A 25,454-nucleotide genomic window follows, 5' to 3' on the forward strand; every position below is an offset into this window, starting at 1 on the left:
GACACCCTGCCGATTCTTTAATACCCGGTACTTGTGTTAACTATTACGGACTTGTCCAAGACAGATGGAGTTCCATACTCCCAAGGCATACTCTCGACATGCGGGCGGGGGAGGTGCTCATGTGTCCCGATCATCCAGGAGCAGAGGCCATGTAGCGTCCTTGTCGTGTTCTTCGATTGACGACCTTGTTGCTCCTCTGCCCCTGAGTCTCACTCCTCAAGAAAATGAAACAGGTGATGATACTCTGGCTATCGCTCCTGAGAATGCAGTTGAACCAACCCATAGCAAGATCCAAGGGTTCTCCAATTGGAAATTTCTTCCTCGCCGGGTCAGGTACGTTCCCAGTTATACCAACCGATATGACCAATCAATTAATACTACTGTATTTTCTGAAGGCCCTTCTCCTTTCGTAAGATTGTCATCTTCTGCCTAGCATCTGCCCTCGTAGGCAGTGCTTGGTTGTCTGCCTGGGAGCCGGAGAAGACAATCCATCTAGAAACTCCAGTCATTGACGCTTACGTACCCCCTATGCCGCATCCACCTGCTGGATATACTATTCAAGCAGATACTAGCCATCCAATCCAATGGCTCCGCAAGAATACCATCCTAGATCTACGAGATCTACCGACCCAACAGGTACAGGCATTAATCGAGACACGTCCAAAGGCTGCGTTTATCTCTCTTGTGAGAAACGAGGAGGTCGAAGAAATGGTCACCAGCATCCTCCAGGTGGAAGCTCGATTCAACAAGCGGGAAACCCATAGATACGATTGGGTCTTCTTTAATAATGAGGAGTTCACTGAAGAGTTTAAGACAGCCGTGTCTGAGGCTACCAATTCCCAATGCTACTTCGAACGCATCCCTCAAGAACACTGGGGAATTCCGTCTTGGATCGATATCGACCGGTTTGATATTGGTCGTCAATTCATGGGTGGTATTGGTGTTGGCAAGGCGTGGTTGCAAAGTTACCATCATATGTGTCGTTGGAACGCTGGTATATTCGCCTCGGAAAAGCGTCTTGCCAATTATGACTGGTTCTGGCGAGTTGAGCCCGCTGTAAGTTAGCTTTCTTTCTAATTTGTTTATGAAAGTCACTATATTTCGTCCCTGTCGGAGATGCCCCTTTCGATACCCACGGCTGACGAAGGCACTGCAGGTACAGTTCTTCTGTGATATCAATTACGACGTGTTCCGATTCATGCAAGACAACAATATGGCGTATGGATTTAATATGGCCATTCTCGACGATGCTCGATCTTTCCCTTCGCTATGGGAGCGAACCAAAGAATTCATCGACCGTAATGAGGAGTTGATAGATGACGATGCAGATTTCGACTGGTTACTGTACACGGCTGAAGATCATGATGATGTGATTCGTCCACACACAGGTGCCAAGGAGGGCCTGGGTGATGGGGAGTACAATAATTGCCAATTCTACTCCAATTTCGAGATTGGTTCTCTGAAATTCTTTCGCAGCAAAGAGCATAAGGCGTATTTTGAACACCTGGACAAAGCTGGTGGGTTTTATTATGAACGATTTGGGGATGCTCCTGTTCATACGCTCAGCGTTAGCATGTTCTTGCCTAAGAGTCGAATCTGGTACTTTCGTGATATCGGCTATGCGCATGGTCTCTGTGAGCAATGCCCTCCCCATGAACACCAGTTAGCGCCTATATTGCAACAAAAGACGCTGCCGCCACGAGAGGTAGAACAAGAAGTACCGGAACCAACCAAATATGATACACGAACAATGATGGAGGGTCCATTCGAAAGCTTCGGCAGCAAGCATCAGCGATGGACTACAATGGCACAAGATGTCGAACGTCAAAATGGAATCCCTAGCCTCGCATGCGGCTGCACCGTGAATGCTATCGACAGCAACAATGCAAAACTCGTGCCCTATGAGTCGAAGCAGCGAAAGCCTTCGGACCCATGCATTCGTAAGTTTCTAGGGGGTAAATGGCTCGTCAAGAAGGACAAGGTATCTGATTTCAATAGTGACACAGGAATTATTGGGAGCAGTGATAGTGTTGAGTACGTTCTGGATGGTCGAGATGGTAACCCCTTTCAGTAGAGGCACGTTTCGCAGAGCTGTACTCAACACGTTCATTATCCTAGGTCCGTTTTGGGCGACTCTTTGGGTGGATAGTAAACTTAGGGTTTCGTTTGATATGGGTAACCCTCATGAATTGGACCTTGTCGCTCCGCTCAGCTTGGAGTAGGCCGAAAGGCGAAGTGAATCCCCAGGACATGGGGCTATAGAGTGACCCCTATTTGCATGAAGCCGATCGATACACGAACGCCAACTTACTGCCATATTATTACCCCCGCAGCTCACATTTAAGTGTTAAGATCTGAAGAAGCTCCGGAGCTATTTCTTCGCCCTAGCCAAGCCACCGTTATATTTGCGTTGCATTGCGTTGCGTTATGATCTCATTGGTCGTATCGAAGTCATTCTTGCACTGCTGAGAATATTATTCGATTCACAGGAGGGCTTACACATTACTGATTTTCCTACAGCATTCCCTTCTTTGTACTAGCAAGGTTCACCAAGGAATACCCAGTCCTCATTTGGTTTTACAATGAGCTGCTTTTTATCGCACCATTCTGACGCAGGGACAAGGGCCTCGAGCTTTCAAAGCTAATTAGCCTGATTTCTGGTGCCATGTCGACGTTAACTAGCCTTTCTTGCAGAAAGTTTGCCCTAACGTCAGAGTCACACATCCATCCAGTCCATTGCGTTGTGTTGTTGAAACTTGCTTAATATGGCAGGTCAGATACCTAGATAGTTAGGTAACAAATGACTCTTAAATCAGACCACGGCTTTGAGTTATGATTCGATATTGAAACTACCGCGGCTGTGAAACGTTAGTGATGTAGTTGGCAATGGCAGTAGCAAGTTATATCAGCCTGTTTCGTTTTGAGAAATACCTATAGCAGAATGAAGCTGTACATCTTGAAGTTTTCTAATTTTCTAAATAATTATTATTTATAATAACTATAAATTAGTAAGTAAAGGACTCCGCCACTAGTTTAATTCTTCTTCTTAAAGCAAGCTTGCTAACAATTTCACGACTTTTTCACGAGTTTCATCCATCATGCTTGGAGGACCAGACACCACAACTGCGAAGTCTCCATGCTGGCTCTCTAGAATAGATCGGAGATTTAAACGATGACCCACTAAAATCTTTGTATTGAAGTTTTGTATCAAAGGCTTCATCGAGTCGACAAGTGCTTGGGTGAGGGAGCCCCAGTACACCCCAGTACAGATATATGTTGCCGAGGTATGCACGCATGTAAGGGAGAATAGACGCGGCGGCAACACCACCTGCTATGCACACTAGGGTTGGATATCTGAGAGGTCCTCCTGAGTGTTGTATTAGAATGCGGATAGAAACATGTTAAGAAGGATCAGATACCCTATGAAAAGTGCCTGGCCTTGTGTTGGCGGGTCACCAATAACACCGGCAACAGGTGAGTCACGCCAAGGTCGAAGAAGCGGAGGATAGATGAAATAACCGTTGAGTGCACTCGCCCATCGTTTCGAAAAGGGAAGAAGCGCAATAACGAGAAACCGATGGGGATGACGATACCAGATCAGAGGATCACCAGACCAAAGCGTTCATGTTGGGTCTCTATGTTTTGATTAACATGGCTGTGATGGGATTAACGCGAGCGCCGCGTCGTACGAGAGGGATGGCGGTGGATCTGATTATAAGTTCCCAACCATGTATGACTGCCACAATTTCTCGATTTTTCAGGCAAGCTTGCCGTTGCACTTTTGATGGATACTAGCGGATCGGACCCAAAGGAATACTGACAGGTGTATGCGCAGACAGGGATATACATCTGAATATTTGAAACCATATAATGTTATTGAAAATAAAATAAGTCCATTTAATGAAAGGCAGGTTGATGTTTTGGAAGTTTGAGCCGTCGCAATGGAAACCCAGACTCTATTCGGTACGAACCTCATCTAACACTCCAGCCAAAAGCCTCGCTGTGAGGATTCTGCTATAACATATGGCATAGCCCCATGTGATTCTAAGTCTGGGCTATGTAGTAAATAACATGTGATATATGATTTTATATAGAACAAGTCCTAGGTATCAAGTAAGCCCTCAGTACATACAGACAGGCAACTATCAAGTAGTGACAGGTTAGAAGTCATTTTATTAAGATTACGTCGATGGATTATCTTTTCCCGCTTTTAGATTCTCGCATAATATTATATGTGTCTTGTTTAACTGGTAGTTATCTCATATTTCGAGGTGATACAAGGTGGGTGCGGCTGACAGCCAAGACTGGTGAGATTTAATAACAGTATGTATTGGATTTGATTTTCTCCTCGACGTAATGTTTTTTAAATTTGCTTCTATGGACAGAATTTCATAAGTACCTAGAAGGTAACTTCCGCTATGTTGACAACCTTAGCTCTCGAGCCATCGTGCTTAACCCAGCTCTGGGTGTCTTCAAACGGGGGGACCGACTCGGCTCTCGTCCTCGGCAACCCGCACGATACGGGCTGCTGGCCTGCTGGCAGAGACCTGGCCACCACTATCTCGCCTGCAATATGCCCGTCGGGATATGTGAGTGCATGCGATATTACGTCGAGCCATAGTACCGATGAGACTGTGTGGGCGTGCTGTCCAACGTGAGTTAATTTCGTTCGTGACGTACTAATGCCAGCTTTGCTGGTTAAGAGGTAATTGGCTAATTATACCCAAGCCAGTTTAGTTGTGATGGCGGTTACTACTCTTGCGTTTCGGGTTTGAAGCCCGGGGACACAAGGGTATACACCGTGACCGACACTGATCGCCTCGGAAATACTTTCACAACGACGTTGTCAGGGGACGGAGGTGTAAATGCGCACTCGATCAAAGTCGCATTTCATTCATCTGATATTATCGCGACTTCCACGTCGACGCCCGGAGATTCCGCGAATTTGTCGACAGGCGCTGCTGGTGGAGTAGGGGTCGGGGTCGGCATTGGCGTATTCCTCCTGTGCTCCGGCGTTTCATGGCTTGTGCTGAGACGGTATAGACGCAAACGACTCTCCACGGCTCGTAAGCAGGATGCTCCTCAGCAACTCCTAGGATTAGACTCCCGTGGCTATCGTATGGACCCGTTGTCGATGGGCATAACCGAATTGGATGGCGCTCCGCGTTTACAAGAGTTGGGGACGAAGAGAAAAACGGGTGAACTTCCAGCTAGTTGACTAATTGGCAATATAAAAGATATGGAGAACCTCCTGAATAAATGCTGCGAAAGCTTAATGTGATTAGTATATTCGTCTTGTCTACCTAATTACTTTAGTTTTCTCCGCATCTCGAAGTATTACCTAGCTCAGATCTTCTGATCTCGCCGCTACGCATTCTTAATTCCGCCACTGACGTCCGACATACCGTGTTTAGACTCTCGCATTTCCTACTGTGAAACTAGGCAAAAAGTGAGTTTTTTGGGTTAATAGTAAGATGCCACATTCTTACCGCCCTTCGCTACCTACTTTACGAATCAGGGCGTATTCTTCAAGCCCTGAAAAACGCCTTGTTGTCCACCTGACCTTGCAACATCTTCGCTTATAAGATTGGGTAGGTTAGGTAGTTCAGCGATGAAACTTTTAATATGAATAATGAAAAAATGATACAATGTATACACCTCTTAGACGGAATACTTGATTTCTTATATTAAAAAGTCTAGCGCTAAAATCAAACTTGAACACGCGACACATACGGACTTGCCAATCGGCGTGCGGGCCCACATAACCGTACTGGGTTTCCCGCACCGGTCGACCCACACTGTAATCTTCCGTCCTCCGGTATATGGTGGGGCCGAACATACATTTTCTTTAATGCGAAGCTGCTGAGCACGATCACGCGAAGGCAGTCTTTGATACGCAATTATATTTAAAATATTTAATCCACTCTGCAGTCTTTGCTCATATATTTTGCAGTGTCTGTCATGACTCACAGAATGAGAAGATAGAACAGTAGGCGGCAGTACGCTTTGGGGGTCGTCTGGTAACCTCCTATCTTGCTTAGAAAATAAATAGGTGCCTAGGTACCTACCTACCTATTCGGCGGGGATAATTAGCTTAGTCCCATGTAACAGTCAACTGATTGAAGAGAAGAATGCATTAGGTACCTAGGTAGTATACATACCTATCCAGTACAATACATTATTTTAGTGCTACTTTAGTAAAGAAACATCTAAAAAGGAGAGCTATATCTTAAGAGGTACCTGAGGTAATTTGTATCTTGCTAATAGGATTGTTACATCGTGACTAATGAGAACTACGTAAATAAAATAGAATAGCGTATCTTCACTCTATCCTTAATATCTTCTTCCGGATTATGTCTTGTGGACACATAATGGATGCAACCTTAATACCTTCGTCTCGACAGTGTGCAGTCGCGTAAGGCACTTACGGGTAGTAGTTAAGTACCTAATCTACGGTATATAGGAGAGTAATAGGGAATATAATATTTGTAGCTAGGCTCTCTTTGGTAGCGAGATAGGTGACAGGGACTCGCATATGTATTCACCCCTGTCCTTATATGCATCTTAATACATCTTACATTAGTATCCTGAATTTGGTTAGAATAATTCCTTTCAAATTTCTCCATACTTGGCAATCTATCGACTTACTCTATACTTTTCCTTATTAATAAGGGACGTTCTCATTCTGTTAGGGATAGAAGATGTCACCGACACCAATAAACACCTGGTTCATCACTGCGTAGTATATACTGCATGCTAAATTGTTTTCAATTGGCAAAATGGAGTCTCTGTCTGGTATTGGATTGAATCATATAGCCGTCATGGCAGTCACTATTCTTCTCATTTTCCCGTTGACGGCTATCTTCGCCTTCATGAGACGAACAGGGCCTCGTCGAGAACCACCTTATCTCAAGGAAACTCTTCCCTTGGTCTCGAACACATACGAGTACTTGACTGATTTGAGTAGATTTATGGATAGAGCTACGTAAAGTCCCCCAACCCTGCTGGAGTTATCTATTTCTCACACGAAAGAATCTCAGACAAGCTTTATGCGAAAGTAGTATAATCAGGTTTACGTTGGGGACGTATAATGTATACTGGGTGGCTGGTGCAAAAAACACGCAAGTGTTATTTGGCCCACCTCATATTGTTGACCCAGATATGTTCCAGCTGCGTCTTATGGATTCCCATTGGGGTATGCCGATTAAAGAAATCAAGATGTTTGCAGACGACAAGTCTGGAAGGAAGAAAGTCCCTTTGCCAGGTACAGAGAGGATTCCCCTAGGACGTCGCCATTGGTATAATCACCATACCTTATATGCCCAGTATCTTAGCAGTCCAAAGTACACAGAGGCTATAGCCAATACATTTTGCCACGCATTTCTTCGACATCTTGACAATCAGCCCGATGAGAAGTGGACATCTGTACGGCTTTTTCAATTTCTTAAAAATGACATGGCCGAGAGCGCCATCGAATCCTTGTTCGGCTCTCAAATTCTTCATCTCAATCCCGACCTTATCAAATGCTATTGGGAATTCGATGAAGTCGCGGGCGAACTTGTATGGGGTCTACCAAAGTTTATCAGACGTAAACCTTGGAAGATTCGGGAACAGTTACATCATATGGCCTTAAGGCACATCGAGTCTGCTTGGAACAACTTCAACTGGAACGGTCCAGAATGTGAATCTGATTGGGAACCCCATTTTGGTTCACGTTTCTCTCGTGAAACTGCCAAATGGTTCAGAGAGGCAGGTTTCTCCGACCGAACAGCAAGCGGGCACACTACGGCCATAATGTTTGGGTAAGTTGAACGTTCATCGTCGAAATTATAACCATACTAAGACGCGACCAGACTTAATGGAAATACATTACCTATAGTGGCATGGGCATTGATGGAAATAATCCAAGATCGGCCCCTGCTACAAGCTGTAAGAGAAGATGTATTACGATCGTTTGTCAGGGACCAGGGAACCGGCCAACGCCGCATCGACACAGAGAAATTGTTATCATTGCCTCTGCTCTCATCTATATACACCGAGGTCCTGCGGATGCATATATCATTCAACGTCACACGCATGGTTCGGCAAGATCTTCTTGTAGATGGATACCACGTTAATAAAGGGTCTATTTTACAAGCACCAAGTCAGATTGCTCACTACGATGAAGACGTTTGGGCCGTGGATGGGCATCCTGCGTCCCAATTTTGGGCATCACGACACGTGAAACATGTCGAGAAAGCAGACGAAACAGGATGTATCACCGAAGAGACTCACTTTTCGATGAAGGCTCGGCCGACTTCCTTCTTCCCCTATGGTAAGTGGTGGGCAAACATATGATCGTTTCCGTCATGGGAGCTGAAAGCTAACTGAGGAATAGGGGGAGGTCACGCAATGTGTCCAGGGCGGCACTTCGCAAAGCGGGAGATTATGATGACGATAGCCATGATCCTTGCCAAATTTGACTTGGAGTTTGTTGAATGGACTCAGCTAGATGGATCGCTATCAGATAGGCCAGCTCGAAATGACAAGAGGTATGCGGGAGCGGCGGCTATGCCACCTGACCGGGATATGAGAATCCGCTGGAAACGGCTTTGGTAAATTGCCTCGTACTATATTCTGCGATGTGTACATAGCTACCTGATAGCAGCTCGAGTGGAGAACCAAAGACAGGATTCTGAATAAAAGATAGATGCACATCGCACAGAGTTACCGTATATGGAAACTGGTAGGGTTGCAGTAGAGTTCTTCGTAGAGGTAAGCATATTAATTAACTAGTTAGAGGTCACTCTTCGGGTAACACAAATGCCTCTACAAACCTGTCTCTTTTTCTTTTGGTACAAAGAGTATACTGTTTGAGCGTTCTAATTCACAGCGCTTGTGTATAGAGATATGGTAATGTTACCTTATTATGCGATAGCATCATTATTCAGTACTACCTTAACTAGGACTCTTCTAGAGATGCATTAACTATGGGCACCTTAAGTACCCAAGATTGATAGGATAGTCTCGCCATGATCCATACGTGTGTTCTTGCATGAAGATATACATGAATTCATGCCTACTTATAATTACAAAAAGATTGAGCCATGCCGGTATATTCTTGTAAATATGGTCAGAGTTCCTCGTCGATGGTGTAGGATAGGTAACTGCAGATAACTAGTCTAACCGTATCTAGGCATATTTTAGAAGAAGTGATACCTTGGGTACCTATATATCATGATAAAGGATGGCCCTCGTTCACGGGGCTTTATTCTATATAGATTTCTGCAATCTGGGAACAATACAAGCTCTACAAGACACACGAGATCTATTTTCCTTTATATACAAGTATCATATTCAGATATCCCATGCGTATCTTAATATTACTCCATCCTGTCACCCCTTGAACTTGTTTTCTTTGCAAAATGGACAAGAAAATGGAAAACAGATGCAGCATGAATGACAACAAAAACGAATCTCTGTCCCAGCAATACGGAGGAGTTCACTCTAGCGGATGGGTTGATCTTCTTCCCAGCTCATGGGTGCCCTACGTACAGCTTGCCCGTCTTAGCCCGCCAGCTGCGCTCTTCTTGATTTACCTTCCTCACTTCTTCGGTATCATACACGCAGCAAGGATGGAGAGGCATGATCTGTCTGATGTCCTGCGATCATGTATCTTGCTGCTGGGAGGAAGCCTTTTTTACTCGAATGCTGCACACGCTTGGAACGACCTTATCGACGCGCCGATCGATAAACGCGTAGCTCGAACTAAAAACCGACCCATAGTACGAGGAGACATAACTATGACGGCAGCGTTCGTGTTCGCCTTGTCGCAAGCGCTCTGCGCTGCTTGCTTCTTATCTTTCCTCCCTCGATGCACGGCGATATCAACAATACCGAGTATTATAGGGGCAACGTATTACCCGTGGGCGAAGCTACATACACACTTTCCCCAACTGATCTTGGGATTTTGCTTATCTTGGGGTGCTGTGGTAGGAGCCTCAACTTTAGGTATAGAGAAACCGTGGACTGAGACGCCTGTTATATGTTTGATCGCCGCTTTGATTCTCTGGATAACTATCTACGATACTATTTACGCATATCAAGATATCACCGATGATGAAAAGGTAGGAGTAAAAAGCACAGCCGTTCTATTCAAAGAGAGCACGAAGAGTATGCTATGGTTTCTTCTCATTCTAAAAGGGGGGTTCTTGGTTGGATATGGGGGTTTGACTGAAGCAGGAGTTGGGTATTATGTTATCGCCTTTGGGGGATCCGTGCTATCATTAGGGGCTATGATCGCGAGTGTCGACCTTAAAGATCAGGCCAGTTGCTGGTGGTGGTTTTCAGTTGGCTTTTGGTTTACCGGAGGGTCACTTGCATTCGGTCTAATATTCGGGTGAGTATACGTCAAATTCCTCATCAATATATAATTATGGCCAATAGAAGCTTGGGGTATCCAGGTTAGGTGCCCATTTTATGCAACCTGCTCTATCCCCTGCACTAAGATTACTATTCATGACCCAAATGAAGCAATTTAATGCGACGAGTCGTTCTAGAAACGATGCTACATCACTAAAGATTGCTAATTATATTGCTAAGTCGTTGAGAAGTCTCTATTGAAGCTCTAAGTGGATATGTTAGTCAATAACAGCCCGTATATACTTAACCAATTGCCACGGGCGATCTCTGATCCTTCGTAAAATGTGTAGAGTACAATAATGCTTGCATTTATCCTTGATCATCTGTAATATTGTAATATGAGAGGGGTTCTATACACCCTCTCTAGAATATTATATACCACGGTGATTGTTACATCTCACACATACGCTTTCCCAATAGCAATCCCTGACCTTAGTGTAATATTGTGGTCGAGAGGGAAAAGAACTTCATCGCATCAAACGCAATTGGATCTGTCTTCTTAGGAGATGAAAACTTAGAAAGGCTTGTCTAGGGATTATGGAGTATGCCGACTCAGACCAAGTGATCGAAGTGTAAGAGCCCCCTATTTTCTACCCCTTTTCATATTTCTCGAAGGATGATCGGCTTCCGTATTCTCTAGTAGTCTAATGAAATTTTCTTGCACCCATAGGCTTGACGGTGCTGTTAGCACACGAGTTATCCGCCACCCTGACAGATCATTCGCTTTTGAAGTGACCCTTGACCTAGAAAAAGGCTCGAAACACTTTTCGCGCAAGCCGCCAATTCACTTTCACGCAAATCAAGATGAATTCATACAAGCAACCGAGGGCAAGGTAGGACTCGAAGTCGACGGGATGGAGCACGTTCTTCTACCCGGAGAAGATGAATACCGCATTGAGGCGTGGGAAAACCATCGCTCATATCCAATTGAACAAGAGAGACAAGAGGGGAAAACCATCGTCAAGTTTCTGCTATCGGGTGCGAAAAGCTCTGAAGTTTACGAGCTTAACACATTGTTCTTCGAGAACTGGTACAAGTACCAAGAGCATGTGGCCAAAAACGGAGGAAAGATCAACATCATCCAGGTCTTAAGTGTAAGTTATTTCTCCCTTATCATTGGCATTCATTGATCTGTGGGAGCTCACAAACAAGGTAGACATTCGATGCCGGTGGGACATATATTGCGTTTCCGCGCTGGGTACCATTTGGAAGACGAGTATCGCAAGTTATGGGCATCGTCATCGGTAGATGGCTAGGGGGTTTACTTGGGTATCAACCTTTCTATCGGGAGTGGTCTACTGACTGGCAATTGGCCTGCGACAAGATGGAGTCGTCGATTTTCCAAAGGCGTTGGGCAGACCGTTCGAAGGTGGACTAACTAGGCTTGTCTAACTATGAGAAATTCAGCATTAAGAGACTTATCTTGATGATACCGAACTGGATAGCTAGAGGCTAATTTACTGTCGTGGTTACGGGCTGGCATTAAAGGGCTACGTGTAGAATCGCCGGTCCTATTTGCCACTCGTTCGGCATTCTATTAAATTAAGAAATGTATTAAACAAGGCAATTAAGCAAGTAGCAATTCCTCGCAGAATGATTCCATTTTAAGAAATATCCGAACTACTCCCCGGAGTCTAAAGGTAATTCGAAGTTTACCTTAGCATATTGTGCCAAGTTAAGAGAAATATTCCTTAAATCGGTAGGTGGTATGTGTTTTATTTGATTCCCGAGTTATACCATAGGTTTTAATGTCGACTATAGGGTGCTGTCATGTTCCTCGCATTATTATTCCGTTTTTCGTTACTCATGAGCGCCTTGCAAGGGGCCGGGGACTGAGGAGGCGGGGCGGATCGGAAGATCAGCATAGATGCGGACCAGACCGGGAGTGCCAAGTAGTGGGGGTGAAGATGACAAGGGTCATCAGCTAGGCTGCTAGGGCTGATGCAACATTCGTTACATGCTTCTGGGGTGTTAGAGGTGTTCCTACTATTATGTACCTGATAGGTAGGTAGTCAGTCCAAGTATCAAATAGGCCGCAAACCCCGACTGTTACGCTACGTTACTTGGTTTTCCATACATATCGCTTTAGTTTGTGGTTACATGGCATTATCGTTAGGATCCTACGAATAACATGGGCTTCGTCTTCTACATATTGTAGGGTCATAGGTGATAACTCTAATAGATATTGTAGTCACTTAAAAAGGACGGTATCACTATAGTTGGTTGAATTATATCAGTATATTCTAATATGCCTTTACCCCCTATTCTCGTCTTTTTCTCATTAGGAGGATTTATTCTTGGCCATGCCTTGATACTCGTTTTAAAGCTCTAGGAAAAATACAACAGCATGTAAATCGAAGCAGGGCATCTTATTGGTGATGAGAATAAAAACCCCATAGGTTCTGAGCGATTAAAGTGTTGCTGTTGCGAAGGGTTCTCAAGTACGATTACTTGTCAAGTTACAATTCGACTTGGTTCTAAGCCCCATGCCTATGGTCGTGGAGTTCATCATTTGTACATGTACAGGGTAGATATATGAGCTAAAATGAATTGGCTAATTACTACTCGTCTATATGGTTTTATTACTTGCATCTTTCTTTGCTTGTTAATTGCTGTCTCTGGTGCTGCTACTCTCTCGACTGCTAGCTAAGAGTTATGTCGGCAACTAGAAACTCTTTGTAATTATACCACCGAACTAAACAAATTAAGCTATGAGGTTCTCAGAACAAGGAACTGGTAAGAAAATTTCCTGTGCCGAAGTTCTGTCGGTAATATTCTGTTTAATTCTGATAGGGTCGAAATGGCATGGAGAGAATCTACGTGCATCTTTCAGCCGCGGCACGTGAGCGAGTTGCGAAAAGCGATACCTTTGATCCTCGATGCAAATGTGAGCTTTGCTGTTCGTTCCGGTGGCCACTGCCCGCATCATAGTTGCGCCAACTCAGATGGTGGGGTCCTAATCGACATGGCCAACTTTGATCAGCTAGACTTTAAACAAGAGGGCCAAGTTGCTACCGTGGGACTAGGCCTTACTTGGGGCGAGATTTACACTTATCTTGAATCATATCAACATGTAGTGGTAGGAGGACGAATACTAGATGTTGGCGTGGGTGGTTCCACATTTGGAAGTAAGCTCGTTATTGTATCTTCTAGTACTCTAGTAGTAACCACTGACATGTCTAAGGTGGTCTTTCTTGGCTCCGGATCTTTATGGCCTGGCTTGTGATAATGTTGTCGATTACGAGGTATGGGTATTACATATAAATTTTTTATAATTTGACCTAACGATGTCTAGGTCGTCCTCACCAATGGCTCACTGGCCCATGCCAGCGCCGAAGAAAATGTAGATTTGTTCTGGGCTTTAAAAGGGGGAGGAAATAACTTTGGTATGTGTTAATTTCGGTAGAATACGCCCCCTCATACATGTTAAGAAGGCTGATCGATAATAAAAAGGCGTGGTTGCGGCATTATCACTCACAGCATATCCCCTAGGCCAAGTCTGGAGAGGAATAAATAAGTATAATATTGAGGATCTCCCGGCCCTTATGAACGCCTACAACGAATATCAGAGCGTTATTAACAAGGATCCCTATGCTAACTTGATTATGTTGGCTTCTGCAACGAATGCGAGTTTGGGAGTTTGGGTCTCAATGATATATCTGAAGCCCCAGGAAAACCATACTGCATTTTCGGCCTTCTACGGCATCAACACGCGACAAGGTTTATAAGGTCACAATCGCTATATGATGAGGTAGTTGATATTATTATAAACTCCTCAGCTGTAGACATCATTAGATCCGTGGCTGGGGGGCTTATGACAGCTACTATACAGCCTATATCTCTGCGTGCAGCCCAAGCTGAAAAAGTTAGAGGTGAAAATGCTTTGGGCTTAGAAGCGGTCGATCAGACTTGGCTTGCATTTACTACTTCATGGCTATCGCCAGACGATGATCAAAAGGTACATGTATAGCTTCATATTCGTTTTCAATAATACACGATTTGTATAAGATATACAATACGCACAACCTCAACAGAGTCCTATTTTACGGGAACAGAAATAGGAGTTTCTTAAGCACTGAGCCCTTAGATAGATTGGAAAAGCACCTTCCAATGATAATACATTTAAATCAAACAGTGCACTGGTTACGCTATTTGTAACAAATAAGCAGCTTCCCAGTTCTTGTATATCTAGCCCTAAATCTATTTGGAACCTTTACTATCGTATTGTTAGGGTATAAATGGGCTAGGGGTATATTCAGTGGTATAGCTACTAGGATTGGGTATATGAGAGACGCACGGCGCCCTCGTAATATGGTAGAAGGCCTGCGTTAATACTTCAATTATATTCATCCTGAAATCAACTCTATGTACGTTGTTCATCATTAAGTGAATCCTTTTTCGATCCGACAGCTCTTGGAAAAGGCGCCTGTGTCGGCATTTCAATCGCCACGGAGGTCTGTTTGTTGGATAGTTCTTATTCACAGAAATCCCAAATCGTGTATCTTGGGCAGGGAAGTTGTGACACGGAGCGAGAACAAGAGCGCAACTGATGGGGAAGACGGAATGTAGGTAGTAGGGTAAGAATGCATGGTAGATGATAGACAATAAACTAGCAATAAGACTTGGCTCCTCCAAGCTTTATAATTTGACATTTGGTTTGTGTCAGTGCATGCCCTCCAACATATTGCCAACATTCTCATCGAAGATGGGGGCTGCGAAAGCAACGGCGATGCTTTGGCCCGAGAGGCCAACACATCGCTACTGGCGTGCTTTAAAGGCCAAACCATTTCCAATACCCACATTAAGAACCACATCTTATAGGATGCCGCCTAGACAAGCCATTGATTTTTATTTAGGAGTGAGGGTGAACTATAAATTTATTGGTGGAAGGCGGAAAGCTGTCGCGGGTCGCAGTTCGGCCGCAGACTTCAGACCAGTGTCTTGATCAAAGGCTACAGGAGCGGCATACACGCTTCATGCAACATCGATGATCTCCAAAATTGAAGATTCTTTAAGGAGCTTATAGACAGTGATCGGGGTTACCAGATGGGTTTCCCCACCATGTTGGGAATGGGTAAGCCGTTCCACTGGCACCGAAGACTGCGAAAGACAGGATAAAAATCACCAGCTGGGATCCTCCATCCAATGCCGCCCCGATAAGGTAGTTATACTTGTTGTAGATCCCCGGTAGTCGACGTCGTAGCCAGAGTTGCGAGAAGACCCCAACCGCTATGGAAGACCAAATCCACGACGTATTTCCGTAGTAGTTAACACCACTATAGGCCACAATTAAGGCCGTGTTAATAGGCCATTCCTTTAAACGAGGGATCACTTTAATCAAGCCCCAGTGGAAGACTGGTATGACGAGGCCAATAACGATGCCAAGGGGAACAATTAGATAACGCCCTGCCACTCCGTATATCTGTTTCGCCAGCGCCCACGTTACTGCTTGTGAGTTGAGACTTTGTACAATCGATCCGCTCCAGATGTTGTTACCTTGAGGATCAAGAAGGATTTCCCGTTGACTATTAACGATGATAGTCATGACGGCGTAGTTCAATCCCGCCCCAAGGAGAGTGCCGTAGATCTGGGTAGTGAACATGACACGATGAGGCACTTTCGTGTATTGTCCAACCTTGAGCCAGTTTGCCAGGTTTACGGCGAGGAGAATGACTTGATGCGACCACGATGCGAAAAATAGGTTGGCTAATGGCAGGTTCGGGTGCACAGCGCCGGCGACCATCTTAGAGATTTGGTTGGTTGCCACTCCACTTCCGTATAGGCCATAGAGGATACAGGAGAAGGGCGCAATGAAGGATCCTAGAAGAAGAGATATGATGTATCCCCAAACAGGAAGTGTGGTCTCGCCTATGATATTCACAGCTAATCCGGCGAAAAAGCAGAGAGCGAAAAGCACTAGGTACCACCATTGCGGCACTTCCTTGTATCTCAGCATCGCTTGGTAATGCGGATCGGGTTGAGTTCTGCTACGTGCCTGTTTCCATGCGAGAACCATGTCTTTACCAAAGAATATAATGACATGGGTTATCAATGCGCCTATTGCGACATTTTGTGTAAAATACCCCCAAACGGTGCTTGATGTCAGGTATGGTAGACCGACTTCGTTTAATTTGGTTTCGTCAATGACACCTCGCTCGTTCAAAATTGAGGTTGGATGAAATACAGTACCGTTTCCGTGAAAGAGAGCTGTCGACATAAAAGGGAAACTCTTGGCGTTCCAGGTATTGCTGTAGTATAACCCTGGCAGGGCGCAATATAAAATGACATAGCCGATCCAAGAATTCAGCTGCTGTTTGATCGGTAGTGACAGGTATTGACTTTGAATGTACTGCCAGTCCAGGGAGAAATTTAGAAGCCCAAGCCCCTCGTTGGAAGAGGCCCCTCCAAAGATGGTAGAAAATATGGTACGGGTTCTTGCTGGAGCGCCCAGTGATGCTAGGCAGAAGATAGAGATGCCACTAAACCATGGTATGATATACGCCGGAAATATTTCCCAGACGGCGGCGAATGCAAGTGCCCAGCCGAATTTGATAAGACGACCCCTGTTAGCCACCCGATCGAAATGAAGATTCTGGAAGAGAACTACCTGTGGCAGCGTCAACCAGTATACCATCTCTGCGGGGTAAACGATGAGTGGTCGTAAAAGACCAGCTACTACGAATCCACAAAGTGAGATGGAGAAGGTAGCGAGGACTGCGGTGGAAGCAGAGACGGATCGATCATAGAATAATCGTTCTATGGCGTAAACCTCCACGCCAGACAATCCATTGTTACCAGAAGATGCGATGAGCGATGCTACCACGTGCTCTTTGATCCCAAATGGTTGCCCAAAGTTGATGAATCTGAGTGTTTTCTGCACCCACTTTGCCTTGAACCGTTCTGGTCGCGGAGTGGAGAGGGCCCATGCTTCCCCGAAAATAAATACCAACACTATCGAGTATGAACGCGAAGAAGCTAGGAGGGAATACTAATAGAGGGCACGTACGCTGTATGAATACGGCTGAAACCTGTACTTGAAACGGCTTGAATATATAAAGCATAGTAATAACACTGTTTTTTTTATTAGTTTATCTTACATAGCAGCGTTATTTAGCCCCATTGATAGAATGGAAAATCGATTATTTACCTTGAAAGGGCCGTGAATACGGATCCCAAGATTATGGAGCGGAATGTCAACGCAGGGTCGCCATCATCGCGAACTGATATTAGGAATTTCGATACATCGAACCCTGATCAAGTATGTTAACCACAAGAACCAGAAAAGGTGACTCTATTGCATTACCATTTCGAATAACAGGATGCCCCTTTACATATTCGGCATCATTATCATGATGAGAGTCTTCGGTGTTGTCTTTACTTGCTTCATCCTGCAAGGTTACGGTTGATTTGTTGCCACTGGGTGCGACGAGTGCTTCCGTCACCGTCGCTTTCTTGTGTACTTTAGCCGTGCTAGGGATATCTTCCAGGACCGAGGTTGTTTCGACGGGGCCCGACATTGTCCAGAGAGCTTAGGTCAAATTAAATGGCCAGCTGAAAAGCTTCACCTAATGCCACCTCGATGCATGCGCGTTAAGATAGAGCATAGTATAATAGAGGAAGAAGACGAAAAGCTTGATCAGTTATATCTTAACATTCTTTGTCTCGCGTAAGTTTAACGGCGGCAAATGACATTTGCTTGATGGTGTGATGCTGAATCGGAATGGCGCCCAATAGCATCCCTACTTGGTACTGGGGTTAATACATCACCTGCCTGTTGGGGAAAATTCCTCAGATAGGAGGTTTTGCAAGTGGACCAGAAACACACGGACGGGCTGGGGCGGTTTTGACATTCATACTTTGGCTAATAGTTTGGCTAAGATGGCATCAATATCCCGAGTGATGTCGTGACCGAATTTTATGTTCTAGATAAAGCTGTATATCATGGGTCCCTTAACCCGATTGTTTGTCAGGACTACAATGTAGGTATTTTCCATGAAAGATAAGACAACACCGATTGATTCGTTGGTCCGTAACTTTATGGAATAGCGTCGCTCAGGGAAGAAAAAGAATAACCCCCAACCCTCCCCCCCGCATTCCGGGCTGTAAACGGCGTGGTTTTCCCCGGCCGCTCGTTCCGTAGCTTATTGCCAAGACGGATAATCCGAAAGTACGCGAGGAAAGCGGACCGGTAGCGCTATCTTGGAGAACATCTTTCACAATACACCATATTCGGCACCCAATAGTCCCAAGTAAGGGGTTCAAGTGCCTGAGCAATGATGGGGATAATGAGGATGCCGGGCGCGTGTGAATCAAAGTCCAACATTAAGGCGGTGCACTGACGCATCATACTTTGCGCGGAGGCTTGCTCGGCCATACTACCGTTCGTATAACGCCTCAATAATTACGCCAGACGGATGAGGGGGCGAATAGTGCGTGGTAAGCCAACGCAGGTATCTTCAGTGGGCCCGACTGGTGGTAAGAATGTGAGACTATGACGAGCAGTAGGAATATAAGCGCGACAGGTTATAATTCGGTACTGCGGTTTGATATACATATATACCTTTTATCTAGGTCTTCTTGATAATCCTGTGTTGGGAACTCAACGTGGAATATGACTTCCCACCTATCCAGCAAATATACTATCATCGCATACAAGCGCTAACAGGATACCGTTTCACAGCCTCATCAGAGCCCATCTAGCGTTCCTTATAATCTCATCTGCTAAGCGCGCAGAATCAACGACAGCTCAAGGTGCTACAATTGTTACGTGTGTGGTACCTTGGTTAGTAGTTGTAGAAAATGCACGACAGCTACAACAATAACTTCCAACATTGACATTAAGCAAAGCTCTTCACTCTGCAATATATAGGTATCCATTGAGGGCTGTTCCGCTTATATCCCACCTCATAGTCAATCAATAACCGGATAATAGCTCGGTCCTGTTCGTTCTCCCACAAAAGCGCCAATCTTCGGAAGCGTACATCATGACCACCAATACCAACACCCGAAGCTAGCAACGCGCCAGCTACGCGTACTTGCCGCTTTCTTGCTGCCTTTATCAACACCCTGCTACCAACGAAAGCCCAAGGCCCATCTCTGAGACCACGGCTTAAAAGTAGCTGAGTGATGGTCTCTATTCCCCTTTTATTGCTAAAGCCAACGGACTATTGGGGTACCCTTGAATATTGATATTGGCTCCCTTATGTAGCAGTAGCCGTACAATATCTGAAGGATTTACGACCTTCAACATAAGCTCCTTTTTCAAGTAACATTCTCACGAGTCTCATATTTCCCCTGATAACTGCGTCTTGCAGTAGGCTCCGGTAGTCTCATATCTTCTAACGCGACGACTTCTTGTAGTAGGCTTCTATCTCAGTTAGTACCTTCAACTTTAAGTCCCCCTCAGAGTAATTATTGAATGAAATACTTGTAGCCCAGGCCGCGGGTATATATTTAATTTTACAAGCGCTATATCTTCGACCGAACCAACATTTTACAAGTGAAACATAGGTAGCCACGTCCTCGGGTTCAATCCCCGACATGATGGCAAAATATAGCTCCTCGAGTCGTAGTGGACGTGCTGCAAAAAATATCCATTGGATACAGACACGAAGCCCATCCCGCCTGACGGCGTACCGCGCGGTAAGTAAAAGCGTCCCGAAATCATGCCCAACAGCCAAACCGCAATGGGAGAGTATTTTCGACTAGGACAGGCCTCATACCCACAAAAGTGTGATAGAATAGTTCAGAGGGGACCAACAGCGCTGGCCTTGGCAGAACCGAGGCCGTGCTACTTACGCCAATCGTATTTCCAGCCTGACTAGACAGCAACTTCGCCCCAGCAGGCTGTACGGTATTTTGTGATCGAAATTGCGGGGAATAGGGAATTATACCGCTGAACTGCGCTTAAGCGCCGCGTGCTGATGCATGTACGGTTGCATTGCAGGGGATGAAGTTACGAATGAGGAAATTCTCTCTGTCAGCTTTCTCATTTTGTAGTTTCACCCCAGCCAACGTGCAGCGAGAATAAGGCAGGCTGGCAACAACCGACAGAGCCTCGTAGACTTGATGAATTATATAAGAAAATCAAACCACTCTAATAACGACATACTATTTACTCGCCAGGATATTCACTCTTCACTAAGTTTTTTAACCGTTTAGACCTTTCACTGCATTGACACCCGATCTAATGGATTACTTACAACCTGAAGAGTATGATATCATATGGATTGCACCATTGGAAATCGAGGCGCAAGCCGCTTTGAATATGCTAGATCATCGGCATGGCGGTAAATTTCCAATGGCCCGGGGCGATGATTACATATTCCAAGCTGGCGATATATGCGGACATAATGTTGCAATTGCAACTCTTCCGGTTGGTCAGGAGTATGGGGAGGGTTCAGCCGCTGCCCTTGCCAGTCAGGCAAAGAAGTTTTTTCCTAACTTCTGGTTTGGGCTGCTAGTAGGCGTGGTAAGTAAAAATTATTTGAAAAGTCAACTCCTGTTATTCTCCGGCTTGGAGTTTGCTATGCCTGTATTTCTTTAGCTTCTAAAGCGAATTTACTAACCTGGTCGTCGGTAGGCCGCTGGTATTCCTGATCTTGAAAAAGATCCTCGACAAGACATTAGATTAGGTGATGTTCTTGTCAGCATCCCAGACATGTACCGCCCAGGAATTCTTGCATACGACTTGGGTAAAGATAAGGGGGGTGATACACTTGAGCTTCTTCGTGATGGCTATATCCTTGCTCAGACTGCGCAAATCGTGAGGGCAGCTATTGGCAGCATCAAACTTGGATCACCGAATGAGGCCGAGATATTTCGTCCGTTTTACGAAAATATGAAGAACAAGGAGAGGTTTATTGATCCTGGACAAGATCAGGACGATTTCTATCAAGTAGGAGCCGATGGTATCGAGCATATAGTAGAAAGACCAAAACGACCTGCTTCAGAGCGCACTAGAGTGTGGTATGGCCCAATAGGGTCAGGCGACAAACTCATGAGGAGTGCTTCGAAGCGCGATATGCTGAGAGATAAATATGGAATTATTGGCCTAGAGATGGAAGCAGCAGGTGTTATGAATCGAATTGATGTCGGCGTCATCAGGGGCACATACAACTACGCAGATGAACACAAGAACAAGAACTGGAAACCATATGCTGCGGCTATGGCGGCGGCATATGCCAAAGCACTCCTGTATCAAGTTCCACCAGTACATAGTGAGTATCAGCAACACCATTGCAATCACCCAATTGCTTCGTTACTAACCCCAATAGATCGATATGATACCCATGCGAATAATAAGCGAGACGAAGATTATACGGCCGAGTCACCAGCATTTAGTAGTAATGAAGTCGAGGAAGAACACAACAACCCTTTTAATCTAATCGAAGACGTACCTGAGAGGAAAGCAATTACCTTTGGGGATCAGGGCAACCACAATATAGACTCTGGAAGCATTCCAATTGGTGAAGGGCAGTACGTTTCTTGATTTTTTACGATAGGGGATTGTATTTTCCCTGGTCTGCAGGCTGAAGATGTTTCCTTAACTGTGTAAAAGTAAGAGCTCAGAGGAAGAATAACAATAAACGATACAGTGACACCTACCTCTTGATAGCGAATGTGATATTTATAGCTTCTCCCCAGTCCACTATATATAATAGATGAGCTGCTGTTTCTAGACCTTCAAAGAATATTAGTAGGGGTAGTAGCTAAGGCACAATTGTAGTATTATATTATCGATTATTGTTGGCACCTACATGTAGGGCAGAAACAAGAGATGTTAACATATCTCCTAAACCATCAATATCTTAACGTCCGGAGTGAATACGCCCCGGTCACTATATCTCGGCGTCACGGAGCTCCGATCACATCACACTCTATCAACAGCCTATAAAATACATAAACCTACACTCTACTCGAAACCACGAAATTTTAATAACTTAAATTTCATCAAGTATTAGCAATATTCTCAATATGTCTATCACTGTCGGAATCGCTGGCATAACCGGCAAATTCGCCCGCGAACTCACGTCAGCACTTCTCAAATACCCCGATATTACGATTAAGGGGTACTGTCGTGACCCATCCAAAGTTCCGGAGTCGTTATCTTCCAAGGTCTCGCTTTCGAAGGGAGACGCCTTCGACACATCCGCCATCCGTTCCTTTGTCGCCGGGTGCGATGTGGTTGTGTGCTGCTATCTCGGCGACGGCAAGTTGATGGTGGACGGGCAGAAAGCGCTCATCGACGCCTGCGCTGCCGAGGGCACCCCCCGCTACGTAGCTTCGGATTGGTCGTTGGATTATACTAAGCTTAAGCTGGGAGAACTCTTCCCCAAGGATCCGATGATCCATGTTAAGGCGTATCTAGATGCGCATGACAAGGTCAAGGGCGTACACATCTTGGTCGGAATGTTCATGGAGGTCTTCTTTAACCCAGTATTCGGTACCTTCGATGCTGCTTCTGCAACTTTCAAGTATTGGGGCACCGGTAACGAGATATGGGAAGCTACTACGTACCGGAATGCGGCTGAGTATACCGCAGCGGTTTGCGCAGATAAGGATGCCGTCGGTGTTAAAAAATGTAAGTCACCAGCGAATAGACCCTTTTGAATAACAGCCAACAGGTTTCCTCTCATAGTTGTCGGCGGACGGGCAACAGTCTGCGAGATCGCCGAATCGTTCGAGAAAGCCTATGGGGTAAAGCCTAAGCTCGAGAGCCACGGTTCAGTGGACGACCTGTTCAAGCATATGCATGGCCTACGAGAGAAAACCCCTCAAAATATCTACTCGTATATGTTTTTGTGAGTATTCGAAACTTCTCTGCACGTTCTTGAGGTTAAAGCTGATGCAATATAGATTCTTCCAGTACTATGCGATTAACGGACAGACGCTCCTGGGTCCCGAGTACGATAACAGTCAATATCCCCAAGTCAAGCCTGTAAATTGGGAGGATTATCTCAGATCGGTTCCGAAGGACCAATTGTTGAGTGCTCACTCAAATGTCGGAAACACCATGTAAGGAAAGGATGAGACGAGTTCGTAATTAACTAGGACACGTATCCACCCCTTTATATATGCTGAAAGCAATGACCGCTTTCGTATATTTCGTGATATTTTGATGTTCGTTTCGCACATAAATGAATACTTCAGGTACGCAGGTAAGTAATCGTTCTCATTAAGGGGTTTGGGTAGGAGGTAAGTAGTAATTATACCGGTCGTAACTCTTCGAGTATAACGAGGTAGTTATTTTCCTATGAGGTAGTCGTATCATAAGGACCATATTTCTTCTTTAATTATGACCGCTGATATTTGGTACATCTTCTACGCTAAGGGAAAAGGGGAGGGGGTGGGGGGGGATTTCTTTTTCAGGTATCTCCTTTGACTACTAGGACTCTATCGCCTAGGAATGAGACCTACGAAATTTACATTATAGAGACTATAACTAATAGTAGCGATTAGTTATCTAAGGAATTCAAGATTGGGCATAAAAGAGCTAGGCAAAAGACAGAACACTAGGTTCATAAAATATAAAGTATAAAGGCTTCATATATAACCTGATTGACAGACCGCCAGTCTCCAAATATGAGAAGCCTGGCTTGCATACAAAACATTATTGATATTAGCAACAGTCTCAACCATTTCTTCTAACAAACAGAAACTAACTAGCTATTACAAACCCACACTTCTATATTATATGGAAAAATCCCTGCCTATGGGAGAGTTTTGAACTGACTTTCCGTCTCCAGCCACGCCCCAAAGTCCTTAAGACCAGGGTTCATTTTCCTCAGCGACGCAATATCAGCTCCATAGCCAACATTGCGGAACCATTTAAACATAGACCCAAATTCCTTCGACATCCAGTTGATGAAGGCGGCGATAAAATGATATGTGGTAGGCATATCATCACCCGTCTTCTGCTTGAAAACCGTGGTGAACTGATCATACGTCAGCTCGTCCCCGGCCAGACTCAGTTTCTTGCCCTTCCACTGCTCCGGATTCCTAAACGCTTCGGCGGCGAAGAAGCCGATGTCGCTTGTCGCGACCAACTGAAGCTTCTGATCCTTCTCGAGTGTAATCTTCCAGCTCGTGGAGAAGACCTTACCGAGGAAGCCTGGGACCAGATTTTCGAAGAAGGCTACGGGTCGGAGGATTGTCCAATCCATCTCGCCGCCCTTAGTCTTCTCCAAAAGATGTTTCTCGATGTTGTATTTGCTGCTGAAGTGCGGAACGTCGGTAGGATCATTATCTGACTTGGCGCCACCACGGTCAACTGACGAGTACACCATATGCTTAACACCGTTCTTGAGCGAGGCATCGATTAAGGCCTTGCCTTGAGCTTCTTCCCTTCGAACATTTGCACCGCCGCCTATAGCTACCTATAGAAGTATTAGTATATTAACACATTTCCAGTTTGCAACTTCTCAACAACTTACCTGTACACTAAAGACCCCCCATATCGGTGTTTTGGCTATCTCCCTAGCATTTCTGAAGATGTTTTCGGGTGTGTCCATATCACCTGTCACTAGTTTGATCTTGGGGGACTTCTGTGCTAGCCGTTGAGCAGAGGCTGATTGAGCATCTCGAGTAAGGGCGAGGATCTCAAAGTCGGTATTGGCTTTTAGTAACGCGCTCACAACAGCGCCGCCTTGCTTGCCTGTGGCTCCAGTGATGAGAACTGCTCGCGACATGATGGTTGAGTAATGTTGGGTAAAAGTACCTAAACTATATAGATTAAAGAGGTATTGTAGAATACGGATGATGAAGAGTTAGAATATGGTATCTAAAAATCATCGTGGGCGGTCTTTTATCTTGAAACAATAGCGACCTAAATTCGACGTCAATATAATATTAAGCCTGAGTAATTCATGGAAGAATGAAGCAATGATTGTTGATCTCGGAGTTCTACGGCACCGGCCGAGACCCCACAACCGGAGCCCACAGCGACCGATTAAAGACACGCCCGGGTGTTCCGAGCTAGCCCGACTTTAGCGTCCCGCGCTCCACCAATCCCCTAGGTTAAGTTGAACACATAGACTATCAATATCTCGGGG

General features: G+C 45.1%; 11 protein-coding genes across 11 annotated transcripts; 8 read left to right on the top strand and 3 right to left on the bottom strand.

Moving 5' to 3' along the window:
- Positions 1-708: 708 nt before the first annotated feature.
- On the top strand, positions 709-2,074 carry F4813DRAFT_381519 (glycosyltransferase family 15 protein; the record flags this gene model as incomplete). The annotated part of the gene is made up of 2 exons (XM_049245686.1): positions 709-1,056; positions 1,157-2,074. 2 exons carry the CDS (start codon positions 709-711, stop codon positions 2,072-2,074), a joined length of 1,266 nt encoding a protein of 421 aa, XP_049098356.1.
- Positions 2,075-2,946: 872 nt separating this feature from the next.
- On the bottom strand, positions 2,947-3,220 carry F4813DRAFT_364220 (uncharacterized protein; the record flags this gene model as incomplete). Its single annotated transcript, XM_049243786.1, has 1 exon — positions 2,947-3,220. The coding sequence occupies one exon, from the start codon at positions 3,218-3,220 to the stop codon at positions 3,047-3,049; it is 174 nt and encodes a 57-aa protein (XP_049098357.1). The 3' UTR covers positions 2,947-3,046.
- A 1,119-nt stretch (positions 3,221-4,339) lies between these two features.
- On the top strand, positions 4,340-5,679 carry F4813DRAFT_364225 (uncharacterized protein). Its single transcript, XM_049243787.1, has 4 exons — positions 4,340-4,654; positions 4,729-5,262; positions 5,406-5,438; positions 5,490-5,679. Exons 1-2 carry the CDS (start codon positions 4,419-4,421, stop codon positions 5,216-5,218), a joined length of 726 nt encoding a protein of 241 aa, XP_049098358.1. The 5' UTR covers positions 4,340-4,418; the 3' UTR covers positions 5,219-5,262; positions 5,406-5,438; positions 5,490-5,679.
- A 1,142-nt stretch (positions 5,680-6,821) lies between these two features.
- F4813DRAFT_397582 (putative cytochrome P450) lies at positions 6,822-8,658 on the top strand (the record flags this gene model as incomplete). The annotated part of the gene is made up of 4 exons (XM_049247955.1): positions 6,822-6,985; positions 7,041-7,802; positions 7,854-8,314; positions 8,378-8,658. 4 exons carry the CDS (start codon positions 6,822-6,824, stop codon positions 8,596-8,598), a joined length of 1,608 nt encoding a protein of 535 aa, XP_049098359.1. The 3' UTR covers positions 8,599-8,658.
- A 617-nt stretch (positions 8,659-9,275) lies between these two features.
- F4813DRAFT_134468 (prenyltransferase) lies at positions 9,276-10,399 on the top strand. Its single transcript, XM_049238754.1, has one exon. The coding sequence runs from the start codon at positions 9,405-9,407 to the stop codon at positions 10,380-10,382; it is 978 nt and encodes a 325-aa protein (XP_049098360.1). The 5' UTR covers positions 9,276-9,404; the 3' UTR covers positions 10,383-10,399.
- Positions 10,400-10,771: 372 nt separating this feature from the next.
- On the top strand, positions 10,772-11,889 carry F4813DRAFT_364230 (uncharacterized protein). The gene is made up of 3 exons (XM_049243788.1): positions 10,772-10,973; positions 11,072-11,495; positions 11,558-11,889. Exons 1-3 carry the CDS (start codon positions 10,939-10,941, stop codon positions 11,777-11,779), a joined length of 681 nt encoding a protein of 226 aa, XP_049098361.1. The 5' UTR covers positions 10,772-10,938; the 3' UTR covers positions 11,780-11,889.
- A 1,312-nt stretch (positions 11,890-13,201) lies between these two features.
- On the top strand, positions 13,202-14,129 carry F4813DRAFT_390764 (uncharacterized protein; the record flags this gene model as incomplete). Its single annotated transcript, XM_049247064.1, has 4 exons — positions 13,202-13,529; positions 13,586-13,623; positions 13,697-13,787; positions 13,855-14,129. The coding sequence occupies 4 exons, from the start codon at positions 13,202-13,204 to the stop codon at positions 14,127-14,129; spliced, it is 732 nt and encodes a 243-aa protein (XP_049098362.1).
- A 1,292-nt stretch (positions 14,130-15,421) lies between these two features.
- On the bottom strand, positions 15,422-17,918 carry F4813DRAFT_390765 (putative OPT peptide transporter Mtd1; the record flags this gene model as incomplete). Its single annotated transcript, XM_049247065.1, has 4 exons — positions 15,422-17,352; positions 17,408-17,472; positions 17,549-17,651; positions 17,705-17,918. The coding sequence occupies 4 exons, from the start codon at positions 17,916-17,918 to the stop codon at positions 15,422-15,424; spliced, it is 2,313 nt and encodes a 770-aa protein (XP_049098363.1).
- A 2,497-nt stretch (positions 17,919-20,415) lies between these two features.
- Positions 20,416-22,121, top strand: F4813DRAFT_134506 (purine and uridine phosphorylase). The gene is made up of 2 exons (XM_049238755.1): positions 20,416-20,872; positions 20,984-22,121. The coding sequence occupies exons 1-2, from the start codon at positions 20,591-20,593 to the stop codon at positions 21,890-21,892; spliced, it is 1,191 nt and encodes a 396-aa protein (XP_049098364.1). The 5' UTR covers positions 20,416-20,590; the 3' UTR covers positions 21,893-22,121.
- Positions 22,122-22,295: 174 nt separating this feature from the next.
- Positions 22,296-23,491, top strand: F4813DRAFT_364252 (nmrA-like family protein). The gene is made up of 3 exons (XM_049243789.1): positions 22,296-22,984; positions 23,042-23,204; positions 23,260-23,491. The coding sequence occupies exons 1-3, from the start codon at positions 22,378-22,380 to the stop codon at positions 23,420-23,422; spliced, it is 933 nt and encodes a 310-aa protein (XP_049098365.1). The 5' UTR covers positions 22,296-22,377; the 3' UTR covers positions 23,423-23,491.
- Positions 23,492-23,931: 440 nt separating this feature from the next.
- On the bottom strand, positions 23,932-25,275 carry F4813DRAFT_364253 (nucleoside-diphosphate-sugar epimerase family protein). The gene is made up of 2 exons (XM_049243790.1): positions 24,837-25,275; positions 23,932-24,779 (listed from the first exon to the last, which is right to left on the bottom strand). The coding sequence occupies exons 1-2, from the start codon at positions 25,089-25,091 to the stop codon at positions 24,114-24,116; spliced, it is 921 nt and encodes a 306-aa protein (XP_049098366.1). The 5' UTR covers positions 25,092-25,275; the 3' UTR covers positions 23,932-24,113.
- Positions 25,276-25,454: the final 179 nt, after the last annotated feature.

The sequence above is a fragment of the Daldinia decipiens genome (genome assembly GCF_022478715.1).
Source record: "Daldinia decipiens strain CBS 113046 unplaced genomic scaffold F4813scaffold_23, whole genome shotgun sequence".
Classification (NCBI taxonomy): Eukaryota; Fungi; Ascomycota; class Sordariomycetes; order Xylariales; family Hypoxylaceae; genus Daldinia; species Daldinia decipiens.